General features: G+C 30.5%; 3 protein-coding genes across 3 annotated transcripts; 1 reads left to right on the forward strand and 2 right to left on the reverse strand.

Moving 5' to 3' along the window:
• Positions 1-293: 293 nt before the first annotated feature.
• Positions 294-2266, reverse strand: LOC125073360 (probable phenylalanine--tRNA ligase, mitochondrial). Its single transcript, XM_047684161.1, has 3 exons — positions 1632-2266; positions 827-1471; positions 294-591 (listed from the first exon to the last, which is right to left on the reverse strand). Exons 1-3 carry the CDS (start codon positions 2151-2153, stop codon positions 424-426), a joined length of 1335 nt encoding a protein of 444 aa, XP_047540117.1. The 5' UTR covers positions 2154-2266; the 3' UTR covers positions 294-423.
• A 276-nt stretch (positions 2267-2542) lies between these two features.
• On the forward strand, positions 2543-5491 carry LOC125073367 (endonuclease G, mitochondrial). Its single transcript, XM_047684170.1, has 6 exons — positions 2543-2816; positions 3023-3225; positions 3579-3702; positions 4117-4229; positions 4928-5108; positions 5283-5491. Exons 1-6 carry the CDS (start codon positions 2610-2612, stop codon positions 5376-5378), a joined length of 924 nt encoding a protein of 307 aa, XP_047540126.1. The 5' UTR covers positions 2543-2609; the 3' UTR covers positions 5379-5491.
• A 2781-nt stretch (positions 5492-8272) lies between these two features.
• On the reverse strand, positions 8273-12285 carry LOC125073338 (eukaryotic translation initiation factor 2 subunit 1). The gene is made up of 7 exons (XM_047684126.1): positions 12165-12285; positions 11841-12078; positions 11069-11297; positions 10483-10715; positions 9969-10084; positions 9304-9415; positions 8273-8397 (listed from the first exon to the last, which is right to left on the reverse strand). Exons 2-7 carry the CDS (start codon positions 12076-12078, stop codon positions 8327-8329), a joined length of 999 nt encoding a protein of 332 aa, XP_047540082.1. The 5' UTR covers positions 12165-12285; the 3' UTR covers positions 8273-8326.
• Between the last annotated feature and the right edge of the window lie 1800 nt (positions 12286-14085).

The following is a 14085-nucleotide window of genomic DNA, read 5'->3' on the forward strand; positions in this document are numbered from 1 at the left end:
GTGGAAATTTGTAGTAACGGGAAATGAAAATGCATCACAGGATGCATATTTTTCGTTTTTTTTTTTTCAAATAGTCATAATTTTTAAAATAGTGACATAGATTTTTTTTTAGATTTTTATGATAAGTTTAATAAGTAACCCAAATCCGGTTTTAGTTATGAAAAAAACAATTTTCACGAAATATTCCAATGGTATTTATTGATTCAAAAATTACTATTGGTAACTTATTTATGACTTCGTTTGACTAGAGCTAGGTTATATTGTAAATATTAAATATATTTTAATTTTAATGGCTTCTATAATATCTATTTTAGACAGAAAAAAACAAAACAAAACTCCTGAATGTTGAGAAAATTCTACAATTGTAATGCTTTTGTAATAAAAACCTTTGTTGTTTATATTAACTATTATTTATTAACAAATTTATCTAACAACAATATTAAATGCTTTGGTGGCTGCATCTTCGATTTCTTTGTGAATTTTGTTAACTTCTGCCTGTGTAAGTGTCCGCTCTAAATGCCTGTACACTATGCTGTAACAAAGGCTATGTTTCTTTGTCTTTGGATGAATAAATTTATCCTTTAACTTCACCTGGAAAAAAAAATAGTACATATAATTAAATAACTCTTACCTAAGCTACTATATCAAATTTGCTTTTGAGGTATGCTATGAGGTAGCTAACAATTATTAAATAAAAACTTTTAGGATTAAAAAAATTACAGCCAATTTTATTTTTTAAGAATTTTCGATCATAAACAATTTAAATAAATAATATAAAAAACATATTACAGTATTATTAACATAGTAACATATTACACATTAATACCTGTTCAATAATATCTCCACCTATATCCCTGACTAGATCATAAAAATCATTACTTGTAAATGTATCTATAGTAGTTGTTGGTGGTAGCCAGAAAGATAAGTCATTCGTACATTGCGGATAGATGGATACTGGCTTATAAACAATATTTGCATTGGCATTCTTATTTTGAAATTGTGCCAAAAATCCTGAATCTGTACTCCACACCAATCTTATATCTGGTATTTTATATAAAGCCATTGCAAGTCTCTCTAACCCTATCCCAAATGCATAGGCTATGGTGTTATTTGGACCTGCATTTGCAAGAATTTCATTCCTAACAATACCGCAGCCTAGAGTTTCCATCCAGTTTTTTTCGTAGTAAATTTCCAGCTCCCATGACGGATGGGTGAATGGAAAGTAGGCATCAACCCATCTATATTTAATGTCTTCACCAAACAAAACGCGAACCATACCAATTAAATGGTTTTTCAACTGAGCTTCCATTAACTTTGTTGCTTCTAAAGTGTGGCAGCTCTGTTTAATAGGGTTTGATATTGAGTTTGTATAAGCATGTGGATTTGTTCGGTCAAAGGATGGTTCAAAAATGTCTAGATCTGGATGATTCTCAAAAAGCTGTTCTTTTCTCTGAGATCTCACTGCATCTATCTGTAATATTATCATTATTACATGTTTATGAACAATTTTAATAAAATGAGTTTTATTATATTGTTTGGTGGTAAATGTTATCAAACAATTTAAATTAGACATAATAAAATATTAGGAAAGGAAATTATTGCATTATTTGTTTACGGTGGGTAATACTTACTTGATGAAACACAGGAAAATGTGTAGAGTCTATTTCATCTCGTCTATATACATCTCCAATCATCAAGAAATTATCAAGTCCGGCTCTCAATAACTCACTCTGATGAGCAGTCATATGAGCGCGTAAGAGTGTTGTACTGTTTATATAATAACAGTCAGACTTAGCTCGACTCGGATGGTCCTCTGGTATTAATAGATCGTCGAAGTTTTGCTTTGTTGATACTACAGGGGATACGTTATCGTACACGCTAAATATGGGATTTCCTCCGTGTGTAAAGGACGAATAAAAGTAATTTACAATTCGCTGACGCACTAAAGACAGAGGATTATCTTTTTTTAAATGCAAATTACGATTTAAATACGACAATATCTTAGGTGTTATGTTAGTGTATTCATCTGTACGATATTCTTTTTCGCCTATACGCAATGTAGCCAAGGATTTCGGCGCCGTACTATACTTATTTTTGTTGAATGATAAAAACAGTATTCTTCTGTTCTTAAATAGGATTTTCATGATTCTCATTTATAATTATTATACTTATATTAAAGGGACATAAGTAAGTTTTTCTTATTTAATTTATATTTTTGAGCACTTCTGTTCCTATTTTCTAATTAGAATCGTAATTTGTCAATTATCAGCTGACAGCCGACATGTGTTTTGACATCTTGAAAGGTACACAGATAAAACTATATTTTTATTTAGTTGAAAAACAATATTTACAAATATTATTTTTATTTTCTCACAAATAATTAAAAATGGAGTACACATTTCTGAAAAGGTTACACAAAATATCTAGTAACCAGATGTTAATTTTATAATGATTTGTCAGTAAGCACTAAGGGTCAGAAGTTAAACAATAAACATTTGACAATCAAATCGATAATCTGATATTTGACAGTTTAAAATTTTAATTTAAAGTTATCTAACCTCTGCTATATCTACTTATAAATAATAAAAAAATAATATAAATTGTATGCAATGTTTTCAAAGCGAATATTACATATCGCTCAACTCGGTGCGGTCGGTGTAGCGGGATATTATATAGGTTGTAAGGATAAAATTAATAGTTTAAGTGACACAGTGGTTATCGATGGCAAAACTTTAAAAAGCATGCCTGGTCTGCCAATATTTGGCACGGTATCTGCAGCAACACCATATACAGAGAGCGGTTCTCCTCAAGATAGAGTAAGTTTAAGTAACAAAATCATATTTAATGAACAATAGATTTACCTTAACCTACTATGCGGTTAAGTAAAAGTAAATTATATTAATTGATTAAAAATAAAAATTGTTAAAAATTAAATGCGCTAAGTAGGTGAATAAACGAAATAAAAAAAATATATTTACAACAATCAACACATTAATTATTAATTTTTTAATTATATTTTCAGATATCGCAAATTATGAAATACGGCTTTCCCAGTTTGGATAATGTGCGTTCCTACGATGACTACGTTCTATCTTACGATCGTCGAAACAGGGTGCCTAATTGGGTGTTTGAACATATTACGAAGGGGCATGTCATGAAAAATGATGCTGTAGACAGAAGCAAGTGTGACTTTAAACCTGATGAAAGTATTCATCCATTCTTTAGGTAATAATTGCCTTTTTTTAACCTTCAACAATAAATTTCAGAGAATTATTTTAGTAGTCAATTTACAATACATTCCATATTAATTAATGTATACCATTCATAACATTTTATATGTGCTCAATTATTTTGTCAATCAATAATGTAAACTTTTACAAACATAAAAAAAAAGTTATATGCAATATTTTCTATAAATAAGTGGATATTGGAAATTGACAACGGATCTTTTATTCAGAATAGAAGGGAAATAAATGATATTAAAGACATTAATATAATTAAAAACAGGCAATTATCATAAAGTTACTAAGGTTTTACTTAAGAGAATTGATTTTTATATTTTGTTAATTAAATTGCAGATCTCAAAATAGTGATTACAAAGGATCAGGGTTTGATAGAGGTCACATGGCAGCAGCTGGCAACCATCGCCTTGCTCAGAAACATGTGGATCAAACCTTCTTCCTAACAAACATGGCTCCTCAGGTAACAATAACCACAAACAACAGATTTCCTTGATCATAATAGTAAAAGCACACAAAAATATTGTTGAACTCTTTATATAGTGTTAAAACATACATAAATATATGTTTTATAATGCTGCACATACTGAGTTTCTGGGGTATTATCCCAATAAAAGTTATTATACAGTTGACAGGTCTTACACACCTGTGCCTTGGGAAGTGTGTATAGTGTCTGGTCCTGTGGCTGAATTCATTCTTGTCATATAAGGTTACTATGCCATCAAATTATAAGAGACCTATATAGCAGGCATAGTCAAAATGGTCACGACAATTGTCTTATTTGGTAGACTTCTTAGAGAATTGCATTGTCATATTTGATTGGAAAGAAATTATCTACATTTATAATTATAATGAAACAATATGTTTTAATAACCAGGTCGGCGAAGGATTTAACAGACATGCTTGGAATCGCTTAGAGAAACATGTTAGGAAACTAACCAAGGTTTATGACAATGTCTATTGTTGTACGGGTCCTCTTTACCTTCCTAGGTAAATATTAATCTCTTTAAATTTAATATTCTTATATTGAACAATTAATATTCTCAATTAAGTAAATTAAATATATATAAGGCTGTTAAAAGTAATTCAAAACTAAAAGAAAACTATATTAATAATTATTGTTCATTTACTCATCATATAAGTCAAATCAATTCAAATCATCCTTGAAGAAATTAGCTTTTGATTTTCTTTATCATTTAAAGAAACATATATTTTGAGTTAATTTGTATTATGAAATAGCAATTAAAAAATTAATTGGTACTAAAATACCTTGTACTGGTACCTAAGTTGTTATCAAAATGCATACCTATTATGTATAAAGCGGCTTCATAGCTCTTCTATCGCCAAAAAAAGAAAAATTATGCGAGCGGACAGAGCCAATAACAATGGCTACACAATTATTTTATAATATTTGTTTGATTAAATTAGTATTTCCATGAGTTGTACATGAATACTTATAGTTCAAAAGAAAACCTGCAACTATTTTGGACATTATATAGTACAATATGGGGTCTCTATTATAGGAGTAAATAATGTACTTTACATAAGACTATAAAAGGGTAACAATGTTTTAGTGAATATTGGGATGAAAAGATGAAAACAAATAACCAAAAAAACAAAGTCAAGCCATGGCACATTTAGAATTTTTATTTCAAGTAATAACATGTTCGAATTTATCAAAATTTCAGAAAAGAAGTAGATGGTAAATCATACATTAAGTACCAAGTGATAGGTGCCAACACAGTGGCAGTGCCCACTCACTTCTACAAGGTTGTAGTTGCCGAGTCCCCTGATGGCTCGTTGGACATGGAGGCATATGTCATGCCCAATCAGAAGATACCGGATGAAACACCTGTGTCTTCTTACATGGTAAATTTAACGTTTTTAATTGTAGACTTTTAATTTTTTTCAGAATGTATTATTGTTTGGTTATTTTGCTATAGCTTTTAAAAATGAAGGGCATGAATTTTCTTTGATTGTTTGAAATCAATCATATTTGAGAAAATTTGCTTGTTCTCATTTTACATTGTTTTTCTTTTCAAGGTGCCGCCAGAAACGATCGAGAGAGCAGCTGGTTTACTATTCTTCGATAAAATACAAAGAAGTAAGCTCAGCAGAATAAATGGAAAAAAAGTGTAAATCAAAGAACTCTCAAATATATTTTATTAGTTCAATTATATTTATTAGATTTTTAATGTATGTGTAAATAATGTAAATGACATAGTAAATATTTTTAACCTTAAATAAAAGACGTTAAATTAAAATAAGTCAGTTTCATTTAATCAAAAATGTATACACTAATATTATAAATGAGAAAGTAAATCTGTCTGTTACTTCTTCACGCTACAATAGCTAAAACGATTTAGATTCAATGGTTTGGAGATAGTTTGAGTCACAGGGAAATACTAATTCTACTTTTTTAATTCAGCCCCGAGGGTGTAAAATGGAGTTTAACGGTTTGTACGCTATAGGTAGTTTTATAAATTTCGCGTGGCTATGTAAATGCGACAGTATTATAGAAGTAAAATCTGTTTGTACAGTATACATATATAAATCTCACAAACACCCAAGGAAAATATGTATAAGGGGGCGGGGTTTATAAATTATAATTTTATCGCTGTCGAGTTTAATTCAATTGTAAGCATTCTTGTCGAATTATTGTGAAACCGGAAAAAAATAATTGATTTATTGACTTCTCAACTACTTTTTACACAATGTTACGTCTAGACTTTTGACGTATCATTGTTTAATATGTATATACCTATAATCTCATCAAAAACATAAATGTAAAAATGAGAGCCAAGTTAAATATTATGATATATACCTTGGTTGTTGTCTTCAACGACAAAAGAAGTGAGATCTAAATTTGTGCCAAGTTAATAGTCCTTTCTGAAATTTATTTATAACTACATAAAATATCATTTCTTCTTATAACTTGGGGTAATATATTGTTGCCTATGGTCTGACTTGGCTAGTTCTTATATGTTTATAAACACAACTTGTAGTTTGTGTTTATAAACATATAAGAACTAGCCAAGTACCAGTAGCCAACAACCAAGGTATATATCATAATATTTAACTTGACTCTCATTTTTACATTTATGTTTTTGATGAGATATCACTACTTTTTGTATATAAATTATTAGTAGGTACTTATTAATAACAAAATTAATACCAAATGGTTTTTGTTAAACTATTCTATTTTCCTACGTTTACGGGGTATAATTGTCTTTTTTTTGATACGTTCTTAATTTTCTTGTAGGTACCTCTGAAATGTTCGAGTGAAATGCCCATTCAGTTTCCGGATTTTTTTACGCGTTTTCTGTTTATACTTAATTTGGCCAAATAGGGGTGGTATAACGTGCGCAGACGGTTGTACTCTACAATAGAGCTCTCTTGTGTCTTGATTTTACTTGGACCTAAATTGATAAGATGTACTCCATCTAAGGTTTTAACTCTGGAGAGGCCAACGTAAGCCTGCTCTTTACTTAATATAGAGAAGCCTATGTCGAAAAGAGCACCGTCAAGGCGAAGGTCTTGTAATTTGTGTATAGTAGTAGAATATGCTAAGCAAATAGAGAATTGTTTCCTTTGAACATATATGTACATTACTTAATATCTGTAACTTGGTTTTGACTTCTAGTTCGCAAATTAAATTATGTTTAAATTGAATTGTTATTTTACGTGCGCTATTGTTGTTGTCGACGTCCCCAATGTACCTTCTCTATTTTTCCATTGGACCCTTTCACCAGTCCTGCTGACTGCTGACATCAGCAAGTTTTTGTTGTATACTAGTATACTCAAACAAAAAATATGCATATGCAGTCGAATAGACTAGGTAGCTTCCATCGGCAGGCATTGAAATAATTCTTATGAGCGCGGTTGCCACTCGCTCAGACACGTCCGCGTTAAGGTTTAATTGCAACGCTCCTATCCCGCCGCTCCGGCGTCGCGTCGCGCGCCGTGTACCGAAATGCCTATTATTATTATTTTTTTAAGTATAATTATTTTGCACCATTGATATGCGCTAAATGCTAGTTAATAACGTAATAAATACGAAAGTCGGCTATACTCATAAGTACTAAAACGGATATATTTGGATTTAAAAAACTTAAGGGTGGTATTCAACTTGTTATATATTCACGTGAAGACCTTAAAATCCACATTAAGACCGGCTGTCATAAGTTTTGATTGCTGGTTCTTACATAATTTTTTTTATTGCAGTTATTACAGGAACTTTACAGGAACTAAGTATATAAGTGTTCTCCTAATAGACCTAATAAAATGAAAAATTATAATAAAATGATAAAAAATTACCAGTTTCAGATTTTTTCCTTTATATTGGCCTAATTATCTACCTGCATGCCAAATTTTAACTTTCTAGGTCACCTGGAAGTAGGATATAGTTTTGATCTATAGGTCAGTCAGTGATAAAAATGACGATTTTTAGACGTTAATATCTAAATAACCATTTGAGATGCGTTTATGAAATTTGGAACACATATGTATCTCGCGAGTCTCAATATATGAGCCAAATTTGACACATTTATGTCAAATAGTTTTTGAGTTATGAGGAGGTCAAAAGTGGCTCCAAATGGTTCGTGTAATATTACACACGGTGCTGCTTGCCAGTTCTGTTACTAGAACTTGGCTGACACGCTACCGCGTGTCTAGATATTGCGTATGTATTGCACTAATCCTCTTTCCTTTGACACACCCTGAGACCTTGCATATACCTACTGAGCCTTTGAATATGAGATATTTAGGAACGTCGGCATTTTGCATCGCGATAAAATCAATTGATTCATGACTTTCAATATATAATTTTTATTAAGCATAATATTTGTATGATGTTTTGCTGTCACATACTAGTACAGTTAGAAAAATAAACAAGAATATATTTTTTTCTTATGTTTATCTTTTGACATAAACGTTTTATGTACTGTGACCCCTTTTCGACTCATGCGAAGCCGGGGCGGGTAGCTAAATTAGAAAAAAATTATAACTGCCAATGTTAAATAAAACAACAAGTGTTGTATAAAAGGGTTGTATATATATTTATATTGAAGTCATATAGTACAATACGATCAGTTATCGTCGTCTTCGTCGGAGGCGCCGTTCTGTTGCGGTTCTTCATCCATACCGGCGTCACCCATACCTGATAATACAAGAAAAGATAAATTAAATAATATAATACATTTAATTGCATATAGGTTACGTATTTCACTCGAGAAAAAGAGTAACTACTGAGTTCCTTGACAGCAGGTTTGCTAGATGACATAGTTGGACACAAAATGTGTATAATTTAGTCATCTCGTGTATCCAGTGTGTATTTTAGATTGACTATAATTTAATACAACAAAATAAAACGAACAGTTCGTGATCTAAAACTAAACATTACCGAACGTTGCTAAGCAACATTTGTAATATCTAGCGAATTTCATGTAAAGGAAAATATTTATATCTAAATAAATCGAAGTGACGAAACATTTGTATTCGGAAGATTAGAATTACGCTAAAAGAAGGTCGTCTGACAAAGTTTACGGCAACAATAGGTTTGGTTCTGTGTCATTGATTGCTCAGAGACTAAGGCGTATAAAATAAGTTTGCTTTACTCACAGCCTTGCTTGGCAAACATTCTCGGTAAAATATGCATATAGCCTATTCCAATGGAAGTAGGAAAAAAGATAAACAAACCTTAGATTTATGTATTTCATACGATTTGCTAATAACTCAGCTATATCGTGCACTACTAAGAGTTTATGAATAATATATCTTTTTTTATAATACAACACTATTGCCCTTATTTCTCCTTCCAAAATTCCGATAACAGTTTCGTCGACGTTTAAAAAGGCATTTTTTCGCAAATCCATAGTGAATATCATAGATTAATCAAACTCTCGACCAATGGTATCGCGTCAATTTGCTGTCGAATGTTGTTATTTGGCTCTTTTCCTGTTATGGTTGGAATAGAGTATACATAATCTGTGGTCATTTAAATACTGGATCACGAATTAGGAAAATTAAATGATGTATGCTGTTTAAAATAAGAATATCCTGTAACCTTGGTCTTCGTTCTCCTCGGCGGAGTCTCCGGCCACTTCAGCGTTCTCAGCCTCAGCGCGCTCCATTTGTCTCGCCAGCTCGGCCTCGTCCGTGGCGGTCACCACCTTCGGCTGTTTGAACAATTTCATATTACAGTCATATATTTCTCATCTTAAATATTATAGAGAAAATCAATATCTAGTAAGAAATAATAATAATGTAATTTATACAAACTTATAATAAATCAAATATTAACTAAATAAAACAAATGGCAATATTTAAAAAGAAAATTTCCCTTTTTAAACTTTAACGAAGTCCAGATTTTACTTTTTAATACAGATTTCGAATGGTCTCGACCTGAATTACTGTCTTTTCCCTTTTCCCAGTAATAGTTGATGTATTGTGATAAGTTTTCGAGCGGTCTAGGCTATCACATAGTGACTGTTAGCTATTACATATAAATACAAATATATAATCTAAAAAGGTGACATTCCAATGGCACAGAACATACACAATGCACATATAATCGGGTAGTTTGATTTCTATGAACCATATTGAGACTGGGCTCAATATTAATTTACTAGAGCTTGATATAAAGTAAAATAACACCTATAAGTGCCCACTACTGGGATATGGCATCTCCTATTTTTATAATATAAATAGTATGAGATTTATAACACTTACAGCCATTTGCACGTTGAACACACCACCGGCCGTGGTGATTGTATCCTGTATTTTATCAATTGCATCTTGCAATGCTTTGAGACCGTCTGTTTTTTCTGGGGTGGAAGTTGTCATTACTGAAATTTAAACGAAAAATTATAATATTTTATTTAAGCAAACTATTATAACTTGTTTGCATTTACGTTTCGAATTTTATATCATCTCATTATTTTGATATGCTGTTGAAAATCTTATAGCTTACACACAATGTATTTACTATTTATTTAATTAAAAATGAGGACAAGTATTGCCCTGTACTCAATGTATTATAAAACAATGACTCTTGCTGCATCTGTCTCTCTGAATGGATAAACTCAAAAACTACTTAACAGATTTAAATACCATACACCAATAATACCATTTCACCAATAGATAGAGTTATCCATGAGGAAGCTATAGGTCTATAGACTTAATATCTAGTATAACTAAGATTTGTGAACAATAAAGTCGAGAGAGGTTATATATCAAAACTTACCATACAAAGGTGGAGCAATAAGATTAATCTTAATTGGCATCTCGGCTGTGGATAGAGCAAGTCCAGATTTTAATGCAGCTTTAACAGCATCAATTCCTTCGTATCCATAACAAGCACATTCAATATCAGCACGGATTTTAACAGCTTGCGAGGTGAGTTTCCTCTTAATGTTTGCTAATAATACTTCCTTTGTTTTCTCATCAAGACCACACTCATTAAGGACTGAAGGGTCACTGAAAATTGATAAAATAATAACATTTAATAAAATAATTATACCAGATGATGCGATGTTAATGCTTTGTGGAAGCCCCCCTGGGTAGGAAGCAAGCACTAGTAGACATAGCATCTGTTTCCAAGGTTGGTGATGCATTAACATTAAATAAGAAATGGTTAAAATGGATCTGGTATACTATTTATACTAGACTTGCACTGATCTCAATTAACCACTCACTCCATTTTTCATTTAAATTAGTGATGTTTACAACTGATCAAGATAGCAAATTATCTACTAAAGAGGTTTGTCATAATTTAATGTTTATACTTAAATTTTCACTCTCAAGCAAAAAACTTTAAAATAGAAACTCACACTGCAGCTTGTTTGAAGAAATCATAAGCAGATGCCTTTTTCTTATATTTCTCTTCAAAGAGCCATGCCGTCTGCTTGTATAGCTCCTCTAGCTGTTCTGAGCTCTGGTAATGAAGAAGTTCAGCGACATGTCGAAGGATTGAGTTGACAGCTTTAGCCTTAGCATATCTCTCTGTGCATTTGTCTATGTCTTCTGCAGATACACGACGCTTTGATAAATCTATGTAACCTGTAAATGTTGATTGTATTATTATTAGTAGCAACTAGCTGTCACTATGTGACCATAAAGAAAATTTAAAAAGGCACATACTCAGGTAAATTACTTTTTAAATTATATTAAATTAAAAAATAAATTCTAATAAAAATGCTGTTGACTTTAGATAATAAAATAATAATTAGAATTATCACGAAACATCAATGACTAAATGCAAATATATTTAAAATATATTTTTTTATGATATTATTTTTTTGATATTTTTTCGTCCACCAACAAGGTTATAAATTTATAATTTCTTAGGATTTATTCAGTATCAATACAATATAATAGATATGACTAAACTAAACAGATTTTACTAAAATTTAAAATCTATATACATACACAGTATTTTGTGGAGAACTAGGGCAGATTATGACTGACCAAAAATATTGAAAAATGAGTTTATATTTTTTGTTGAGAACAATAATTATAAATTAGTTTATAATAATATAGTACCATATGCACAAAGGTTTTTTTGAAAAGTTTAAACAGGACGTAACTTTAAGTGTTTCTTACCCTTTTCTTTATCTACTCTGATAACCACGACCGGTTCTGTCTTTCCTACACGAATTAACTTGTTGATAGATCTTATACGCCTTCTCGACAGCTCAGAGAGCAATATCATACCCTCTATATTATTATATTCAAGTAAATGTACATATGCACCCATTTCGGCGATTGACCTTACGTTTACCATCACTACATCTTCCACTTCAGGATATTTTTCTTGATAAAATCGACAGGACAACGGCATCTGAAGTTAAAAAATTATAACCTATATGTAGCAAAATTTTTTGACTTAATAACAAAATTTATGTTGAAGATAATTGAAATACTAACTTTTACTTATGGCCTGAACTTTTTTTAATAGAATTATAAGAGTTTTTTCTAAAAAATGATGCAATTTTATTTGTTCACGTTGAACCTCAACAAAGTCAAATTGAGTTGACAAATTGACAAGTTAACACTAAGCAATAGACAAAGCACAGATAAAATTCATAATAGATTATATGATTTATATTTTACAAGCATTTTGTGATACGTATACTTTGTTTAAAAAAATATATCTATTCACGATATTTATATGTTCATTATTTTAATTAAATCAATATTTTTTATTAAATATCGTACTAAAATAATATATTTCCTATTTCATTTCATAAGCCCGAAAATTAAGAATAAGGATAAAGAAGTTCGGTTGAATGCCATAATTATTTTTTATAGTCATATAAAAAAAATAAGTCGGGTTATTCGAATACATATTATATAGATTATATATGTAGCAGTTAGGCATTAAAAAGTCTTATTCAATATAAAGTAATTAAATTATAGGGATGGATGTGGCATGCTTATAGCTATAAACGATAGGACAAGACAAGAATGTATGTTTAATTAACGTTTGTTTATTGCCTTTATCTAGATCTGTAATTGAATTCTTTTGAAGTATGCGCTGTTCTGTTTGTACTTCATAAAATAATATTTCCGGAAGACAATACATCGTTTACATGAATTAAAACCAATTTGTAATGTTTGTATTATTATTATAAATGTCTTTCTTGATTTTTCTGAGAAATGTAATTTAGAAAACCACTATGTGTTTACATTTTTCATGCGAATTATTAAAAATAGTTTATTTATCTCAATTATTCTATGTAAATGTATACTTGAATAGAACAAAATTTGTTGTGTTGAATTTTTCTTATATTTTTTTATATTCTAAAAATAAATGTTTGTACATATATAGTTTTAATTATGTATAGTTTAACTACATTTGTAGCAATTTTCTATTCTTCTTTTTTATTTCAAATATGTAAGCGGACTGAGAAATTGACCGCTGATAAAAGCGGCCACCACTGCTTTAGATGCATTAGAATTTATAAGAAGAACACTATAAGAAGTAACCTACCTCAACGTGAATGAGCTTTGAAAAATGGATGGATTGTGTGCGGGATGATATTCAAATATTATAGAAGACAATTGGGCTGACTACAAATAAAATGGAATAAATATATACTAATATTATAAATGCGAAAGTAACTCTGTCTGTTACGCTTTCACGGCTAAGCCACTAAATAGAATTTGATGATATTTGGTATACAATAAGCTTAAAAAGTGACCTATGTCCTTCCTTGGTAAAGTACATAGGCTTTTTACTTTTTTATACTTAACACCTGACGACCCTGAAAGTTTTTTTTTTTTTTTTTAACACAACATAATAATAGTGTAAGTATTATGTTGTGTTAATTTATTAATATTAAAAAAAAAAAAAAAAGATGATTTACATTTTTTCTTCAAATTCAAATGGGGCCAATAGAGAAGTAACAAGTATCCCAAAAAAAAAAACTCATATCGGTTCATAAATAATGGAGTTATGAGGCAATAAAATTAAAAAAAATAAAAAAGCGAACTAATAACTTCCTTTTTTAAAGTCGGTTAAATATAGTAGGAAACAAGTTAGAAAGAAATTTAAACCTTGTTCGCATCGTTAATGTATGTTAACATACAAAGCAGATCATCTGTTGATTGAATAATACGTCCAGAAGTCGTTATATCAGCAGTTATATTCCGCAAGAATTCACTTCGACCACAATCTCACTCGTGAAATGCTAAAAACCGATTTGCCGTTACGTTGTTTTGATCTGTTTTTTTTTTTTTAAATTATAGTCATTATCGCACATTCAGGGTCGGAATTTGGGGAGGGCAACCGGGGCAACTGCCCTGAGGTCTCCACAATAGATATTCCGACTAGTTAGCAATTTTA

This window comes from Vanessa atalanta, chromosome 24 (assembly GCF_905147765.1).
Source record: "Vanessa atalanta chromosome 24, ilVanAtal1.2, whole genome shotgun sequence".
Taxonomy (NCBI): domain Eukaryota; kingdom Metazoa; phylum Arthropoda; class Insecta; order Lepidoptera; family Nymphalidae; genus Vanessa; species Vanessa atalanta.